The 19,013-nt window shown below is 65.1% G+C and overlaps 1 protein-coding gene across 1 annotated transcript; it reads left to right on the plus strand.

The window, feature by feature from the left end:
- Nucleotides 1-3,876: 3,876 nt before the first annotated feature.
- On the plus strand, nt 3,877-11,149 carry LOC122474448. Its single transcript, XM_043565318.1, has 5 exons — nt 3,877-7,589; nt 8,001-9,033; nt 9,328-9,443; nt 9,595-9,714; nt 10,779-11,149. The coding sequence occupies exons 2-5, from the start codon at nt 8,051-8,053 to the stop codon at nt 11,147-11,149; spliced, it is 1,590 nt and encodes a 529-aa protein (XP_043421253.1). The 5' UTR covers nt 3,877-7,589; nt 8,001-8,050.
- The last annotated feature ends 7,864 nt before the right edge of the window (nt 11,150-19,013 follow it).

Consider the following 19,013-nt stretch of genomic DNA (forward strand, 5'->3'; position numbering starts at 1 on the left):
GCTTCCTCGGTTTGGCCAGGGGGTTCAGCCCCCAGCCCCCCGGACTGACCCTGTTTCCTCATTTAGGTGGTGCTGGGGACCCACAGATTGGGCATCAGTTGCTGTGATCGAGGTGCGTGGGTGCCCAAGGCGGGGCTGGGCAGCCGCTGAGGACACACCCAGACCACACAGTTGGCAGAGGGTCCCTGATCACGCAGGGCCACTCCAAACCCTGGCTGTCCTGGGGGTTCGAGCCTTGCTCCGGGGTCGGCCCCTTCCCGCCCACGGCCTGGAACACCCTCATTTCTCTGGCCTTGAGCGCCTCTGCTGGCCCTTACCTCCCTCCGGCCCCACCCAACTGGATGTCCTGGCCAAGAGGGGCAGGTGGAGGGCAGCTTGGAAAATTCCCCCAGAGCGACCGGCCTCCTCCCCACCCCCACGGTTGGGGCAGGGTCTGCTGCAGCCACAGGACTGGGGGGCCCTTCTCGGTGGTGCCCCCCCTCCCGCCCCGAGGCTGGAGCTGGCAGCCGAAACCCTCCTCCCTGTCACCCCACGCCCCCGCGCCGTCCGTCCCTTCCCCACATTCGCCCCATATTCAGCAATGGCTGAATGTACTCTACAGAGCGTGAGAGAGGCGTCCCCGCGGCCCACCACACCCAGACCCCCACCCGGAGATGTGCTCCGAGCCCCCGGGTGGGAGACCAGCAGACATCAGGGCTGGCTGCACCCGGCCCCCTTTTGTGTACATGTGGGGAAACTGAGACCCAGGGGAGGGAGACTTGCCCCAGGTGAACAGTGGGGCAGAGCAGGGCCGGAACGGGGCAGGACTGGTCGGCTCCTTCCTTCTGCCTTTCCTTTTTCCACGACTGCCTCCCCGCTCCCTCAGGGGGTCAGCCCCCCACCCTCAGACCTTCCCTGCCAGTGCGGGGAGGGGGGTGGGGGGTGCTGACTTTGGGAGTAGCTAATTAGCCAATTATGGGAATGGTTAGTGGCTCAGCTTTCCCTTTAAAGCTTGGGCTTGTTAGGGAACTTTCTGGAAGGATGCCGCAGAGCACAGAGGCACAAACACGGGGAGAGGGAAGAAAGCCGGGCTCCCTGGCCCCTGGGTGCCAGCCAGGGTGGGGTCCAGGCACTGCCTGCTGCCCACCTGTCCTGTAGCCCCCACTGCCCTGCCTCCAGCCCCTCCCTGAGCTGAGATCGGAACCGGTCTAAGGAAAGGAGGCCTTGGGTCCAGGCGCTAAGGGCCCAGCTTCTCCCTGACTTGTCACGTAAACCCTGCTGTGCCCTCCACTCTCAGGTTCCCGGAGCCTCGGGGTCAGACGCAGGAGGAGGGCTGGGGTCCTGCCCTAACCCGGCCCGTTAGGGACGGGAAGGAAGGAGACGGGTGTGGGGGAACTCCAGGAGGCCCCGGGGGGCCTGGAGAGGGGCGAGGCGTGCCTTCTGCCCCACGGCCTCCCCGGGGTGATGGATGGGTGGAAGGAGGCCTCCTGGAGGGGTGGGCTGGGGCTCCCTCCACCCCCACCCCCCGCCCAGCCTCTTCTCTCACCCCCGATGCCACCCGTGTAGACTCACGAAACACACAGCCTGACCTCACGGAGTCATCTTTGGGAGGAGTCAGTGTTCCTGTGCCCCAGGCCCATATGCCCTGGGGGCTGGGTGGGTCCCAGGCATACCTGGGCAGCTCAGAGACCTGGGCCCGGAGCCTGGCCGGCTTCCGGCATGGCATCCGAGGCTGGAGAAAGCTTGCTTTCCATTGCTGGAGACTCTGGGCCTCAGTTTCCCCCACCCACCCCAGGCACAGTAGAGCTGGATCCTTGCAGCTGGCTCCCAGTCTGCCTGAAAGTTCTGAAGTCGGTTGGACTTCAGTTGGTTGGAAAGGGGTCTTGCTGCCTTACCTTCCTTGAGCGTGACGGTCAGGCAGTGGGGCGTGGCACAGGTCAGCCAGGAGCTCCTGGGACCCCTCACCACCGAGCTTTCGGTCTCTGCAGCCCCCGGAGAGGGTAGACCGAGCCCCCAGCAGAGGCCGGCTCAGGCGGCTTGAGGCCGAGGGGCACCGGGCGAGGCGTGTGACCAGGGCTGCAGGAAGGAGGGACAAGAGCGCAGAGGAGAGATGGGCCTTCCTGTTTACCCCCGGAGCAGCCGCTGGCCTCGGGATAGGGTGACTCTGTCACCACGGCGGGGTCCAGCTTCTCGCCAGATGTGCCGAGCCTTCACCAAGGGATGCGCCGGGCCCGGTGACCTGTCTGTCCCCGGTGGGGGCTGGGCACCCCCGGGCCGGGTGAGCCGTCGATGCCTGAGCTGGGCAAGGGCTCGAAGGGAACCCGACGTTTTCTAGGGAGCCTGGGGTCTTCAGTGCTCCGTCCTCCACCCCACTGCCCACGGGCCCCCTCGCGGCCTGCCTGCTGGAACCCCCCTCCGTGCCAGGCACCGGGCACGGCACTCACAAAATAGCCTTCAGATGATGCATCGGAGGCAGCCAGGGGCAGCCAGTGGGAAATGAAAGCCCTGGTCGTGGGGCCCAGGGGGGCCTGAGCAGCGGGACACCCTTGGGGGACGCTTGGTCCCTTCTCCCTGCCCCGCGGGGCCCCACCTCCTGGGGACTACCCATGCCGTCTCGATACCCTTCCTGCGGCCCGTCCACTGCTGCTCAGGCCGGAGGCCCAGGATGCCGCCTTTGCCCCGTCCTTCATTCCCATAGACCCCCACGGGCTGTGCCTTCAGAACACGTCCCTCTTGCCACTGCCCCATTCTGGTCCAGGCCACCATGCTTCTTACCTGGTGACCTCCTCCTTGGCCCACGGGGTAACCCTGTCCCCCATCCCGGTTTTTAGGGAGCTTTGTGAGGGTGACATCAGATCATGTGACGTCCCGTAAAGCCCAACAGAAGGCTTCCCAGCGCACTCGGACCAAGTCTGATCCCTCACTCGTGTCCCGATGCCCCTCCCTGAGCACCAGCTCCACGCTGCCGAGCGGGACCTCATTTGTGCCGCTCACACAGGGACGGAGCTGGCCCCCTAGCAGGTGCGCAAAGGGCAGGGAGAGGCCACACGGGCCACCCATCACAAGCCCGCCCAGACGCCCCCCCCACCAGGCGGCTGCATACGTGCGTCCTCACAGTGAAGATGTACACCACGGGGAGCACGGGCAGCCAGCACCCCTCCAAGAGAGGCCCCGAGTCCGCCCCAGGCGCCCACAGCGTGGTTCCGCCTGCTTTCATGGAGTTTCAAGTCCATGGCGCCCCACGGTGCCCGAGTGGTGTTGGCCTCTCCCGCTCCGTGGCACGTCTGTGGGCGGCCAGTGCGGCGGTGTGCCCACCCTCTGGGCAGCTCCGAGTTCCGCAGGGAGAACAGAGCAGGCCACGCACACCGCCGGCCCTGGCTCTTACCCGTGGCGCTGCTTTGGTGGTCTCTGTGCCCGCCTTCCAGCGTGGCTCCCGGGCGCCTGTCCCTGGGACTGTCTTGGGGGACCCGCTGGTCCGGGGAGACCTGTAACACCAGGAACTGCCCAGCAGAACTCCCGGTCACTCCCCCAGCGCCAGGGTGCCCGGTGCCTCATGCCCTCTTGGCACACTCTGATGGTTTTGCTGTGGTATTTCTTTAACGGAGGGAGAAAGACTCATCCTGTAGTGGAGACACCGAGGCAGGGTGAAAGCCAGGCACAGGACTCTTGGGGAGCAGCACAGCCCCCAGGGCGCCGAGCTCCGGGCTTCGGCGGGCCCAGCAGTCTGCAGGCTGCGGGCACGGTGGACGTCCCAGGGCACTGAGTGGGTCTGGGCGGTGGAGAGAGAAGGGGCCGCCCGCTGGGGAGCGGGAGTGGGCTTAGGGGTCCCCCTGTGCAACCTCTGCTGTGTCTGTGCTCTGTGTTCCCGCTGCCAGGAGCCTCCAGGAGACACTCACCTCCGTAGTGCAAGGCCTGTTGGCCAGGTGGGGGGCCAGGTGCTGACCATGGCCACGAGGTGGGCACTGGATCCTGCCTGGAGGCTCACAGGGTGGGCATTTGTGGTCAGGGCCCAACTGCCAGAGCCTCTTGCTGAGCAGGGAGAGCCCCTGGCAGAATCCAAGACCCCTCCCGCCTCCCCCCAGTACCGCGGCCAGGCCCTCGAGGGTCACCTTCGGGGTGCTTGGCCCCCTGGCCAGGGTTTGTCCCAGTGCGGGCTCCTCTGGGCCCTGGGGGCAGCCCCCACCCCCTTGGGGCTCCCTCCTCCGTGGGGGCTGAGGAAGGGGGCTTGCCCCCGACCCCCACCCCCAGCCTGGCTCCCCGGACGGAAGCCCCACTCGCAGTCGGCCTGCAATTTGCCAAGCCCGGCGGATGGGGCGGCCGTTAACGCCGAGAGGAAAAAACACTTTATCTCCCGGGACGGAAAGGGAAGCTCCTGAGAAGGGGGGCAGGTTGATGGAGGTGGGCGACCGTTCAGCCCTGCCTGAGGGGGCCATCCTGTCCCCGCCCTGCCCACCAGGGAGAGAGGGAGCCAGGCCGTCTGAAGCCGACGAGAAGGACAACTGAGGCGCTTTGGCACCACGCCGCGGGCACGTGGGTCCTCGTGGGCTGTCACGCCTGCCCTGCCAGCTCCGGGCCGGGATCCGACCCCCTTTACGGAGGAGTGACCTCTCGGGGCCACAGAGACTGGCGCGGGAAAAGCCTGACCTCTGACCCAGAGCTGAAGCTCTCCCGGGGCGTGGGCAGGCAGGGGTGCGGGGGCCGTGAGGGACAGATGAGCCGGTCCCTGTCCCCCAGGCAGGCTCCTGGTACGTCATCTGTGACTGCCCATTGTCCCAGCGGCCAGGGGAAGCTGGGGCTGCTAGGAGGGGCGTCAGAGTCCCCTCCCCAGGGACACCGTGACGCCTTCGGGGTTGTCACGGGCGCCAGTGAAGGCAAGGGCGTTAGAAGCCGGGAGGCTTCCCTGCCTCAGTTTCCCCATGTGTCAGATCAGAGTGTGGAGCGTCGGGGGGCCCTGGGCAGTGGCGGGGGGGGGGGGGTCCGGAGGCCTCCGAACTCCACCGAGTTGGGCGGTTTGTGCTGGGCCTTCCCAGGGTGGGGGGAGGAGGGGTCGGCAGCTTCCACCAGGTCCCCAGGGGGCCCGTGACCCCAAGTGCGGAGTCCGTGTGGGTGGCCTCGAAGCGTCTCCAGCATCCCCCGTCCACGACCTCGGCTCCAAAGTTGCCTGTGAGTATCATTATTTTTCAGTATCCTTAAAAACGTAAAGAGGGAAAGGAAAGAGGCCAGAAATCTCTGCTTCCTCTCAGCCAGGAAACAGGAAGTGAGTGTGCGGGGAGATTGCGAGCCCGGCTGCAGGAACAATGGGGCCCCCCCGAGGGAAAGGGGAACTGCGTCAAGCAAGCAGCCAGGGTGGGGGGCCCGCCTGACCTCTCCCGGCCGTGCGGGGGCCCCGCGTAAATTTAGTCTGGGTCTTTCCTGATGAAAAGCTCCAGTGCCCTGCTGCTGGGGGGAGGGGGCGCGAGGCCCACCGTGGCCCCCGGGCGTCGGGGCTCCTGGCCCCTCAGGGTCCATCCAGCTGTGCCCTCCTCTCCCCTATGGGTAAACCGAGGTCCAGGGGGGAAGAGCCTGGCCTGGGGGCCGTGCGGTGTGGGGAAGGCACACCAGCGCCTGTGTGGTCGGGGCTGCCGGTCGTCCCCGGAGGGGCCCCAGGCCCAGGACGCGAGGAGAAAGGCCTCCCCTCACGCCCCCTGCCTCAACGTACCACCTCGCGCCCTGCCGTTAAGGGAAAGCACGCCTGGCGGAGGCGGAGAGAGGGCAGCAGCGAACGGGCGCCGTGCCAGGCCTGGCTCTGGGCCCCTGGCGGCGCGATCTCAGGCCGGGTCCGGGGGGCCGTGACCCCTCAGCCCCACGGGTCAGCGTGGCGTCTCTGGCGCGGGCCCACGGAGCCGTAAGTCACACGGCGCACGGCGCCCTCTCTCCAAAGGTGCAAGTCCGCGGAGCGTCGTCTGGTGACGACGCCCAGCGGCCGCCGTCACAGCCGATCTCAGAGCCCTTCCCTTGCTTCGAAAGCAGCCTGGAGCTTTGAGCGGTCGCCCCCAGAGCCCTCCCGTCCCGTCCCCGCTGTGCCTTCCGTGTCCAGACGTGTCCGTTCTGGAGTTTCACACGAGTGGGATCCCACGCCGTGTGGCCCTTGCGTCGGGCTTCTCAGCACGTGCCAGGCTCGTGGGTTCCGTGGCGCGTGTCCGTGCCGCCCGGGGTGGGTCTGCCTCGTCCTGTCTGTTCCGCAACCGGCGGACGTCGGGTCGTTTCTACCCTCTGGCTGTCGTGAACCCTGCGAACGCCCGCCCAGATTTTTCCGCGGACGCGGACGCTCACTTCTCTCAGGTACAGACCTGGGCGTGGGGTCACGGGATTGGGTGGCGGCTCTGTGCCCCCTTCTGCCCCCTTCTGCCTCTGTGATCACACTCCCCTGCCCAGCCCCAGGAAGGCCGGAGGAGCCACTGAGGTCCTACGGGGACCCTGGGACGGCATAGGAAGGGCACCCGTGGCGTGGAGCCCGTGGCCTCCTCCGGGCCGGCTTGAAGCTCAGCCCCAGGAGCCTCTCGGGACGTCACACGGCCTGTGGGCTGTCGCCTTTCTGCAGACTTGGAGCCGGGAGTCAAAGGGACCCCCCAGGATGCTGTCCCAGACCCGGCCCTGGAGCCCCTTGGAGATGCAGGTGTTCCGGATTCTTGGGGTCCAGGCCAGTCCTGGGCAAGCCCCCATCCTTTCCAGTGTCCTCGGGCCGTAATGGTAATGATCAGACGCCCCAAGCTAAATCTTAGGGTTCCCCTTTGACCTCCGCTGTGCCAGGAGTGGACTGGGGTCCAGAGAGGCAAGTGCCCCTCGAGGCCATTTGGCACATGGTAGAGCTGGGCTTAGAGCCCAGGCCCCCCTGAGGCCTCCACGTGGCCGGCACCCGCTTGCTGCCTCCCAGCGCGTTCTAGGATCAGAGTGCTCCCTGGTGAGCAGGCGCCCCGTGCCTGGGTTCCCGGTGTCCTTGACCCCCTGCATGTTCTCCACCAGCACCCACCACTGTTCCGGGGTCACTCGCCCCCGGGCGTGACCTTGGGAAGGTGGCCCGGTGTCCTTCCCTGGGAAGGGAGGGGATTGGAGTCAGGCCTCCCTCCAGCCCGGCCACCGTGGTGGCAGCTTGTGAGCAGGTACTAGGTGTGGGGGCCGCCCCGAGTCTGAGAGGTCGGTGCCATTGCCTCAGACCGCCGTCCTGGCCCCGAGGACGCCAGCCAGACCCTCAGCCAGGATGCCCTGCAGCCCGTGGTGGCCCCCCACCCCCACCCCCGGGCCCGCCTGGGGATCGCAGCTTCCTGAGACAACCCCGCTCTGCACAATAGCCGGAAACGCCTTGCTCGGGCTGTGGTCCAGGCGGCCATGTGTGGCCCTGGGAGGGCTGGGAAGGCTGCTCTTCGTGAGCGCCAAGCCCCCCCGGTGGCCCTGAGAGCCCCGCCGGCCTGTTGTCTCTGGGCGGACCATGGCCACCTCCCCACGGAAGGCTGGGCTGGCGGGGCGTTCGGGACGCGGGCCCCAGCTGGCCATCATGCCCAAGGCACACCCCGCTCTGTGGTCAGGAAGGGACGCCCCACCCCCACCGCGGCCCAGCCAGGAGGCTCCGCCAGGTTCGTAGGGCGAAGCGTAGAGGGCTCAGGGCTGTGTCTGTGCCGATGTCCACGGGATCTTAGTGGGTCAGACTCAGGGGGTACAGGAGCGCCCCGAACCTCCCCCCCCTCAGCTCCCCACCCTCCACACTTTAAAGGAGCAGTATCCAGAAGGGAGGGAAGCACCTTCCTCACTGGGCTGATGCCCGGAGTCGCGGTCCAGCCGGGCCCAGCGCCCCTGCGGGAGGACTTAGGTCAGGGACGAGGCTCCTGCCCCGGGAGGCAGAGAGGACGTGATCCCTCCAGGGGCGGAGAAGGCAGCTGGCCTGTGGCTGGGAGGGGACAGGAAGGTCTCTCTGGGCCGGGCGTCACCGACTGGGATTGTGTTTTGCCGCTCCAAAATGGAAATAGATGTTTTCTGTGTATCGTCAGGGCCGTGAAGTGATACGTGCTGGTTTTGAAAGAGCCGGTGGATCGGAAGCATGAAAGCCGATGAGAAAGCGGTGCGTCTCGCGTCCCACCGCCTGGCGTTTGCAGGGCTCCTGCGTGCCCGCGACGCCCCGCCGTCCACAGGGGCGAGGGTGCACGGGCCTGCACAGAGCGGCTCCCGCCAGGCCAGCGCGTCCTCGAGGTCAAGCGTGCTGGGGGCTGAGTTACGTTCAACACTTACAACAAGACACGTACACTTTGGACAAGACTATTTTTTACCGCGCTTTTGGGTTCACGGCAATATTGAGAGGAAAGCACCGCGTTTGCCCGTGGACCCCTGCCCTCACAGCGGGCTCCCCGCCACGGACACCCCACCGGGTGCTTCGCTTGTCGCGGACCCACACGGACGCGTCGTCGTCACGCAGAGCCCGGAGCGTGCACGGGGCCGTCCGTCCCGTGGGTTTGGACAGACGTGTGATAGCACGCACCTGCCGTTCCGTCTCCCACGCCGTGTGCTCGCCGCCCTACCATCCCGAGCACACAGTTTCGTGTCCGTGCCGTGTGCGGGCCCAGGACGGGTGCCCGCCCGCCGCCAAGTGGGATTCCGCGGTACGGTGACCGCGGTTTGTAACAGAAGTGGCTCACTTACGGTGTCTCCAAGAGTAAACACGGAAATACCACGCGGCGCAGCCTGTCCGCTCCTGGGTCCGCGCAGGAAGGTGCTGACGGCGGGCACTGGAAGACGGATGGTCGGACGCCCGCCGCCCGTGGCTACGGTTCACGACCGCCACCTGTGCGCCCACCGATGTGCGGGTCGGCGAGGTGGCATTGCCACGCCACAGGATATTGTTCAGGCACAAAAAGGGCTCAGGCGCCCACACGCACCGCCACGTGGATGGGCCTCAACGACGTGCACGTCGGAAGGGCATTGGCGCGATGGTGCGGGTGGGGGGCCGGGGGCCGGGCGGCCCGCTTGCTGGGTGCGGAGCCTCAGGCTGGCAAGACGGTGCATTTTGGGGGCCAGTCGTGATGGAATGTGCCAGGGGCGCCCGGGGGGCTCAGCCGGTTACGCGGCCGACTTCGGCTCAGGTCACGATCTCGCGGTCTGTGGGTTCGAGCCCCGCGTCGGGCTCTGGGCTGATGCCTCGGAGCCTGGAGCCTGTTTCCGATTCTGTGTCTCCCTCTCTCTCTCTCTCTCTCTCTCTCTGCTCCTCCCCCACTCGCACTCTGTCACCCTCTCTCTCTCTCAAAAATAAATAAACATTAAAAAAAAATTTTAATGGCATATACCAGCCCCCCAGACTCGTACACTCTCACGGTGAGCTGCTAGGCTCGTGGACTACATCTCGATGAAGCCGGGAAACGAGAAGAATCACCCGCGGGCGGGTGGGGCCCTGCTGGAGCCTCAGAGCGGCTGCCCGCCGGGCCGTGCCGATGGCCTGAGAGGTATCCGGGGACTGGCTCTCACCCCACGAGACACGGGGGACATATTTGGGGGGACCCCAGCCCAGGAGGGCGCATCTCCTGGGCCCGGGCCCTCTGTCCCATGCTCTCGGGGGGCCTGGTGTGGCCCCCGCCCTCCCGGCTCTGTCTGCAGTGCCCTCCGCGGCCCAGTGCCCACCCTCGTGCCCTTTCCCCAGCCAGGGGCAGCTGCCGGAGCTGGGAGAGATCACTTCTGGGGCCCGAGGTCCTCCACAGCCCGTTTACCAGACCTGCTGTGCGGCCAAGGGTTGTGGTCACTGTGGGCAGTGGGGCACAGCTAACAGTCCCCTCTGCCTGTTGTCAGACTCATGATGACGAGGTCATTTTAGGTCAGATGGCAGGTAGAGTGGCTCGGGAGCTGGGTCCCCGGGGGTCAGCACAAAGGCTGAGCCAGGCCCGAGCTTCCCTGGGACCTCAAGCGGGGACACGGGCAGCCTCTGCTCCTGGGGGCCCCTGGGATAGGCCTGAACCACAGGAGCACTGTGCACAGAGGCGCTGGGAGGGGTGGGGACCCGCTTCCTGCTCCTTGAGAGCTGAGACAGAGCACTGGCCCCGGTGGGGGGGGGAGCCGGGCAGGAAGGAAGCCTCGGTGGCCATGGCCACCTTGGTCCTGGCTGGGCCAGGAGCCCTTGCCACCCGGGGCCCCAAACTCCCCCAGGCCTCTGAGCACAGGGGCAGAGAGGAGGCGGAGGGGGAGGCGGAGGGGGAGGGGGAGGGGGAGGGGGAGGGGGAGGGGGAGGAGGGCCACCACCGGGCCCTGGTCCTCCCGCCCCAGCAGGAAAGGCTGACCGGGGCCGGGGACAAAAGGCGGACGTGCGGCTGGCCATGTGGGCCCTTATCAGGCCCGCACCCGCCGGGCCGCAGGGTCTCTGCGGAAACGCTCCTCTCTGCCCGCCTTCCTGCCTGCGCCCGGCCACCCCGCCAGGCGCTGTGCAGGGGCGAGGGGAGGCTGGCAGGGGGAGGCGGTGGGGGCAGCCGGGGCTCCGGACGGAGATTGGAGGCAGTGTGAGCGTTCTTCTCTCTGCCTGCCGCGTGCTGTGACGTGACAGCTAATGTTCTCCCCGCCTGGCAGGCGCCCCGGGCCATCGGAAGGCCCTGCAGTCCCGAGACTGTGGCCGACCAGGTCCTTGCTCGTGCTCGGGCCCCGCCGGGACTGTGCGGCCGGGGGAGGGGAGGGGGCGGGGGATGAGCACAGGCAGGTGGGGCTTCCCCGGGGGTCACCACACACTGCAGCCCACCACACTCCCCTGGGATCTGCACGCTGTGTGTTCTCGACAAAAAGCGTGTCTTGATGAACAGATTCGAGGAGGTCGCTGCTGCAGGCAGCGGGGGACGGGGCTCGGCGGGTGTTCCCACCAGGACCCACGGTCGGCGTGGGGGTGGGGGTACAGGGGGCCTTGTCCTGCGGACCCTTCTCACCACCCCTGGGGGCGGGCGCTGTGGGCTCTGAGGTGCCACAGCCTGAGTGTCCCGGCCACGCCAGCCTCCTGCCCCTGTCGTCCAGCCCCGGCCCAGGCCCCCGCTGCCCCCTGGTGGACGCGGGGCAGGTTGAGGCCGAGCTGGTGGCAGTCATCGCTCACAGCATCCCGCCCACCCCAGCGAGGGCCTGCAGGACATCGGGCTGGGGAGAATGGGGGACCCAGACCAGCCAGGTCACTGGTCCTTCATGATCGGCTTCTGGAACCTTCTGCCCACCGAGTGTGGCACGAAATCTGCGGGAGCGCTGCCGCACTCTGAGGAGGGGGGGCCGGGCCCAGCCTTCAGAGCCATCCGCAGACCTACAGCTGTGCAGGTCTCCCAGCGAGACCCCAGCATTTGTCCCGTTGCCCACAAAACCCACAGGACTCTCTCCCGCCCCACCACTGCCCGGGAGGACACAGGAGCAGGTGGGGGGGGGGCGGGGCGCTTCGGGGAGGACACTGCTGGTCCTCTGGGGCTCGTCAGGACCAGGCGAACAACTGTCGCCATCTCCCCAGCATGTTAAACCCAGAGTTGGGTGTGACTGCACCCCCCGCCCTCCCCGGCACCGGACCCTGGGTTGGAGGGTTGCTCCGCCCCTCCCCCCACACACCCAAAGGCCCCAGGTCCCGGGCTCCAGGCCCCAGGCGGCGGCTAAGTCAGTCTGGAGACTCAGGCTTCCCTTCTGTGAAATGGGCAAGAGTCTCTCCTGGGTGCCTCTGTGGCCGGGCTGAGGCCTTGTCTTCAGACAAGGCATGGAAACCTGTAACCGTGTAAGCCGAGCTCGGTTAATTACTCCCATTTCCAGAATGAACAGACCAACGTACAGAGAAGTTTCTCAGTTCTGGTGCCTGGGGAACCTGACCCTAGGGTCAGGGGCCTGGCAGCGGGGACTTTTCGAGCTCCTGGAGGGTGCCAGGGTGAGGCCAGGGTAGAGAGGCCCCGTCCCGGTGGGACCTGGGCCGCCCTGACAAGGTATGGTCCACCGCCACGGGGAGCAGAGTCCGGTGGCCACTGCCCGGGCCTCCGTGGTCACGCAGGCTGCCCCAATGACACGGGCCACGTGAAGGCACCCAGAGCCCGCGGCAGGGTCCCCCATTTCCGCATAGGGCAGGCAGGGCTCCAGGAGGGCCCCCAGATGCTTACATGTCTCTGATCCCAGGCTTGTCCTGGGTGGAGAGGGGCTGATCAGTCACTCGAGTCATGGGAACAGGGAGAGACTGGTCTTGGGGCTCAGGTCTTGGCTCTGCTATGGGATGTGACCTCTGTGCCCTCACCCAGGATCAGGCAACGGCTGTGCCCCTGCCATGGGCAGCATTAGGCCAGTGTCTGGCTGTGAGAGTCCCTCCTGGTGGTCCCGGCTGGGGCCTGTGACCCACGGAGCAGAGAGGGAGGGCCCCGGCCCAGGATCTGGCTGCTGCAGCGGCCAGCTAGGTCCCCGAGGATTGCCGGGCCCAGGGGGCCTGATTCACCATCCCATGAGGCCAGGGCATCAGCTCGAGTGGTGCTGGCCTCAGCCACGTGCTGAGCTGGCGGATGGGGTGTGCACGGGGACCAGGACGGGCCCAGCACTTGTGTCCAGAGCACGTCCGCACTTGGGACCCGTCTGGCCGGACGCCTTGCTGCTGACCCGAGAGGTCAGAGGAAGTCCCTGGTGTTTTCCAGCCTCCCTTGCTGACACCATCCATCTGGGCTGTTCCGGGGAGCACCCAGGGTGTCCCCGGGAGCCCTGTGTCCTGGTCCCTGCCGTCTGCTCACCTCTGTGACCACACCCCTGGAGAAGCATCAGGGGCTTACGTGACATCTGGCTCCCATCTCCATGCTGGGGGGCTCACTGGGAGCAAGGGTCTCAGCCCACACCCCAGACACAGGGCCTGGCACTCAGGGACACCGAGGCCTTCCTGCCCTGCGTTGACACGCAGGCTGGCCCGTCCATTCCTGTCCCTCTGGGCCCGGAGGAAGGGTGGGGGGCAGGGACGGCTCTGAGCGGAGCCTGGGAGGGACCCCTTCCCGGTTTTCAGCCTGGTAGTCTCCACGGGCCCTGCTGCTCCTCCCACAGCAATCTGCGAGGAGCGGGCGGGCCGGGCCCCATGCCGTTCACCCGCTGACCACCGGGCGGCGGTGTTCCACCGCGTGGGCCAGGCTGGAACCCGCCCTGGCCTGGTGGGTACAGCCAGCACCACCCCAACCCTGGACCCCGCTTTGGGCAGGCCTGGGACCCCGAGTGTGGGAAACGTATGGCCAGGCACATTTCCCTGCCAACCTGTGCAACTGTCCAGGGCAGCCCTGTGTGTTGCTGCTTCCCAAATGTGCTTAAAGGATGGACAGGGGTCCAGAAAGCCAAGTTCAGTTCCTTGTATTTGCGAGAACCCGCCCTTTGCACGTGGGCCACCCCCTCTCCCAGGGAGCTCACCTGAGAGGCTTCCCGGAGCCGTGCCACACCCCCTGCCTGAGGTCCCACCGCCTGCAAGGGTCCCAGCTGGCTGGATCTCAGCATCCTTGGGAGCGCGTCAGCCCCAGGGCCCATGGGGGAGCCGGGGGTGGCTGGGGCTCCGCGGCTCTGGGCCCCCGGGGCCTCTGGCACTGGCCCTCGTAGCTGCCCTCCTCTGTCCACTCGCTCTGTGACAGCACTCAGGGTCTGCTGTCCATCACACGGGGGGCCACGCTGGGCCGTGCCCGGTCACAGGGGACACGGCAGGAGCAGGAAGGGCAGAAGGCTGGACCCGGCAGCTTCACGGCTCCCCCAGGTGCCCGGCCAACGCCGGCCAAACGCTTCCAGGGGATGCAGTTTGCTGCCGGGCGGGAGATTCCACCCCGACAGGTCATGTCCCTTCCAGGGGGACTGGCTCTAAGTTTCCGGGACTCCCAGGTGGAAAACCCACGGGGGCGTTCCCGAGGTGACGGGGAAAAGAAGTCCCGGGATCACAGGTGAGCCTCGGGCTTCGGGGTGACGGGTGCAGAGGGGACAGGGGGACCAAGGCCCCAGGAGGCAGGCTTTGGGGAACAAAATGGCTTTGAGCGACGAGCGACGAAGGAAGCCTTACCGCCATCCTGGCTCCCAGTCGGCGAACCCGGATCGAAATGTGGGAGACCGGCCATCTTGAGGCTGTTGCTGCCGGCGAGCTAGGTCAAGGTCACGGGGCCCTCCCTGTCTGCGGCAGCAGTGACATCCGGACCCCGGGCTGTGGCCGCGGCACGCGGCGATCTCCCCCCGCAGAGCCGAGGTGTCCCTGCAATGTTGGTGGTGAGACAGACATAACACAGCAGTTACCATCTTAGCTGCTTCTGAGGGCGCGATTCAGGGGCGTCGGGCAGCCGCCCCCTCCCCCTCCGTCCGTCCCCAGAACGCGTCCGTCTTCCCAGACTGGACTCTGCCCCGTTACACACGGACCGCCCCCCAGGCTCCCTCCCCCCCCATCCCACCGGTCCCCTTCCCCTCTCCCTCCTTTACTGTGGTGAACGACACAGAGCATCACGTCCACCATCCGAGCGTTTGACGCGTGCGGTTCAGGGGCGCCCCGCGAGTGGCCGCCCTCCGTCCCGGGACCGCTCGTCGGGCAGATAGGAGCCCCCGGCCCCCAGCTCCCCTCTCTGTGTCCGTGGGTCCGGCCGCCCCCGGGGTCGCAGGTGAGCGGATCCTACGGCGTTCGTCCCTGGCGTCTGGCCGTTCTCACTGAGCGCGTGTCCTCCGGGTGCATCCGCGGCCGAGCTACGGCTGACGGGGGTCCACGCCGGGTCAACCACGCTTGCTTCTCCGTTTGCCGTTGATGGACATCTGGGTTGTTTCCACCTCTTGGCTGCCGTGGGCGCGACTGTTCACTTAGGTGTCCAAGACCTTGCTTTTAACGCTTCTGGGTCACGTCAGGGAGCAGAATTGCTGGGTCCCGCAGTAATTTTTCTTTTCTGGGGAAGCTGCAGGCGATTTCCCGCATCCTCTACGCCGTCTCCAGCACCTACCTCCGGGGGTTTGATGGCGCGAAGTGGTCCCACCTGACACTGAACCCACGGAAACCCGCGACAGCCCACCCAGCGCCCCCCTCCACTGCCCCGCTGTGACACCCGCGTCCACTCTGGCAGGCTGGGGCCACGGCTGCTTCAGCACGCACCTGCCCGCCCGCTTCCTCACATGCCCGGTCAGCTTCGCTTGGATGGCCGATATCTGGCCAGACAGGGTTCTGGCTGCTTCTGTGAGAGTTTTCTGGCTGAGATCAGCGTTTAAATCAGCAGATGAGTAGACGCCCTCCCTGATGTGGGTGGGTGTCACCCCATCAGTGGACGTGTCCTGAGCAGGAGAGAACGCCTCCGGCCTGACTGCCTTCGGCCTTGAAATGAAACCTCGTTTCTCGTTCCTGCCGACTCACCTGCAGACCCGGGGACTTGTCAGCCTTCGTAGGTGCATGAACCCCTTATAATACACTTCTGTTTCTCGGGAGAACCCTGACTGACACAGTAATGGCCCTGGAGGAGTTGGTCCCACAGACACGGGGGGGTGGGGGGGGAACTGGGGGAGGGGAGGGACCCACAGACATGGGGTGGGGGAGTGGATGCTGGGGGAGAGGAGGCACCCACAGATACAGGGACGGGGTGGGGTGGGGACTGGGGGAGGGGAGGGACGCAGTGTAATGGGACAGAGTCCAGTCTGGGAAGATGAACACATTCTGGGGACGGACGGGGGGGACGGCCGCACGACAGCGTGAATGCCCTCGACGCCCCTAACCTGCGCCCTTAAAAGCAGTTAAGAGGGTAAATGTTACGTCATGTGTATTTCACCACAATTAGAAACGGTAATTTTTTAAAAACTTAAGTTAGAGACACAGAAGGCATCCCCCCAGGGAGAAGGGGGGCCCCCCGCCACGGAGGGTGACCACGTGGGCCCACGCAGGCACCAAACGGACGCAGGACACTTCCAGGGCGACCCACGAGGACAGTTTTCAAAACAGACCCGAACCCCGTCCTGAGCGTCTCCAGAAAGGAAGACGAGGCCTCGGCATCCCCCGCGTAATTTCATCCTGACGTTTTTCCATCCGTGAGGAGTGGGGTGCGGGTTTCAGGAAGGTGCCCCCTTCGCCGCCGCCCCTGCGCGCCCCGCGTGACCGCAGCCTGTGCTGCCAGCGTGTAAGTGGACTTTCTTAAGAATTGGTTCGGACTCACGCCAGAGCATCGAAGACGGTTTGGGCCCCGCACGCCGCCCCCCGGCGCCCCCGCGACTGTGTGGGGCGTTGGCTGAGACCGAGGACCGGACGCTGATACGCTGTCATCACTCTAAGTTGGAACTTGATTCGGATCTTCTCCGTTTTTACCTGCATCCTCCTCTGTCCCAGGGTCCCCCCGCCCCCCGGACCCGCACTGCAGGCAGCCGCTCCGGGCGGGGACAGAGTCCCTCAGTGTTGGCCACCTTGTCGGTTCCGGGAAGGTCGGACCAGGCGGTTCACAGAACGGCCCTCAGCTGGGATCTGTCTGATGTGTTCCTCGTGCCGGGCCGGGGCGAGGGTGTGGGAGACCCTGGAGCCGAGGTGCCCTCGTCGCCCTGCCGTGTCGGGGGCACACCGGGCATCGCCCCTGGACACGAGGTCGGGGCGCGGGTGTGCCAGTCGCGGCTGGGGACTCGCGCTTCTAGGCCCTCTCGCCGGCAGAGCGGGGAGGTGGACGCGCACGGACGGCCGCGGGACCCCTGCGTTTACACGCGGCCGATGTGAGCGCGCTGCGGTGACCCTTCGCGACACGGGTCATGCCAGCACCCCCCTCCCCCGCTCCAACAGAGGCAACAGAGTCAGGGTCCCGTGCAGTGGCTCCCGAGCCGCCACCCTGTCGCCCCGCGGGACGGTCCTGGGCGCTCATCCCCGTTAAGGTCCTTTTCAGTGCCGAGTACGTCCCCCTAGCGGCCGTGGTGCGTGTGCCGAGCCGCTCACCTGCCGACGGACATTTCGGGGGCTCCCGTGCCTCGGCTTCCCGGAACGTTCTCGCACAGGCTGTCGGTGACTGTGGGAGGCCGATTCTAGCGCCGGCCCTTGAACCCCTCCGTCCTGAGCGCGGTGGGGGTTACCCCTACCATCAAGTTGCATCATGGGCACAGAGGAGGTCGTCCGGGTGAGAATAATCTTATCACACGGTTTCGTTACGAGCAGAGGGTTTTCTCTGCAGGCGGGGAGGGGAGCCAGAGAAGAACTCTGTGCTGCTTTAAATACAGAGGGTGCATCAGCCGCAGAACGAGGGTGGCCTGTAGGAGCATAGCAGCGACCAGCAAGGAAACGGGGGCCTGGGTCCTAAAAGCAAAGGCCGGATGTGGTCACAACCGGAATGCGCGTGGAAGCCGACTGTTCCCCGAGCCTCCGGGTAAGCCCGGCCCGGCGGGCCTTGGATGTCGCCCTTGTGAGTCCGGTGCCACACGGGACTTCGGACCCACAGACCCGGGAGCTAAGCAGCGGGTACTGCTTCCAGCCGCCAAGCCCGTGGCGATTTGCTACGCCGAAACGGGTCAGTGATGCAGCGACGTGGTTTCATTTCTCTGGGACGCATGCCGGAGAGCTGAGCCGCTCGGGGTTTGGGGCAGGCCCGCTGGGGCAGACCCTCAGTTCTTACCGAACTCAGTAAGAATCTCCCAAGGAGTCCGTGAGTGGGTGTGTCCTTTTAGGCTCCCGCCGGCAAAATCCGTGCGCTCCGGAGCTAACCGTCCTTACCGCTAGGCGGCCTTGCCAGCCTGTGGATTTCAGCTCCGCCACCGGGCGCGTGCTGGGACCCCACCGTGAGTTAATTTGCATTACCCCCCTGACCACCCATGTCCGGCACCTTCCGTGAGTCACCGGCCGCTTGCACGTCTCTTCTTGTGAAACGCCCACTCAGATATTTTGCTCGCTTCAAAAAATTGGGTTGTCTGTTTTTTATTATCTCAGAAATACAGAGTTTTCTAATCTCTCTCTCCAACATCTGGGGCCTTCCTACCTTCAGTAAAGTTTTCCATTTGAAATTCTTCTCTGGTTGTTGTTTTATATATATATATATATAAATGGTTTGGTCGCTGTAAAATGTAAAATGTTGTAAAATGTCACTTTTCGGGACGCCTGGGTGGCTCAGTCGGTTAAGCGTCCGACTCTTGATTTCAGCTCAGGTCATGATCTCGCGGTTCGTGGGTTCGAGCCCCGCGTCGGGCTCTGTGCTGACCGCTCGGAGCCTGGAGCCTGCTTTGGAATCTGTGTCTCCCTCTCTCTCTGCCCCTCCCTTGCTGTGCTCTCTCTCTCTCTCTCTCTGTGTCTCTCAAAAATAAATAAATGTAGGGGCGCCTGGGTGGCGCAGTCGGTTAAGCGTCCGACTTCAGCCAGGTCACGATCTCACGGTCCGTGGGTTCGAGCCCCGCGTCAGGCTCTGGGCTGATGGCTCAGAGCCTGGAGCCTGTTTCGGATTCTGTCTCCCTCTCTCTCTGCCCCTCCCCTGTTCATGCTCTGTCTCTCTCTGTCCCAAAAATAAAAAAAAATAAAAAAAAGTTGAAAAAAAAATTTTTTTTTTAAAAATAAATAAATGTAAAAATAAAAACAATGCTTGTTAAACTACATCAAGGGGCACCTGGGTGGCTCAGTCAGTTAAGCGTCCGACTTCGGCTCAGGTCATGATCTCGCGGTTCGTGGGTTCGAGCCCCGCGTCGGGCTCTGTGCTGACTGTGGGTTCGAGCCCGCTTCAGATTCTGTGCCTCCCTCTCTCTCTGCCCCACACATTCTCTCTCCCTCAAAATAAACAAATAAACTTAAAAAAAAATGAATTAAAGGCCGCATCCCAATGCGTCGTGTAATTGATTTCTCTGAACCGACCCTTTACTCCTCAACCCGACTAAATTTTCTTATTAGTCCCAGCAGCTGTCTTTGTCTTTTGAGGGAGGGTCTACCTATGGCACGACGTCTTTCGACTCTTACCATGACTGGTGCCGCGTTTTGTCAAATGTCTTTGCTCATCCGTCAATGACATCACAGGGATTTTCTTGGTTAGGCGGTCAATAGAGTGGTTACTTTCATCGGTTTTCTTTATCTTTTATTTGTTTTAATGTTTTTATTATTTATTTTTGAGAGACAGAGTGTGAGCACGAGAGGG

The sequence above is a fragment of the Prionailurus bengalensis genome, chromosome D4 (genome assembly GCF_016509475.1).
Source record: "Prionailurus bengalensis isolate Pbe53 chromosome D4, Fcat_Pben_1.1_paternal_pri, whole genome shotgun sequence".
In the NCBI taxonomy this organism is placed as follows: Eukaryota; Metazoa; Chordata; class Mammalia; order Carnivora; family Felidae; genus Prionailurus; species Prionailurus bengalensis.

Excerpts from the sequence above, each read along its gene's own strand:
- LOC122474448 (XM_043565318.1), top strand. The coding sequence starts at position 8,051 with ATGAAAGCCGATGAGAAAGCGGTGCGTCTCGCGTCCCACCGCCTGGCG. Across the intron at positions 9,444-9,594 it reads CCGTGCCGATGGCCTGAGAG|TGCCCTCCGCGGCCCAGTGC; the intron begins GTATCCGGGGAC and ends CTCTGTCTGCAG. Across the intron at positions 9,715-10,778 it reads GCCCGTTTACCAGACCTGCT|ATTCGAGGAGGTCGCTGCTG; the intron begins GTGCGGCCAAGG and ends CTTGATGAACAG.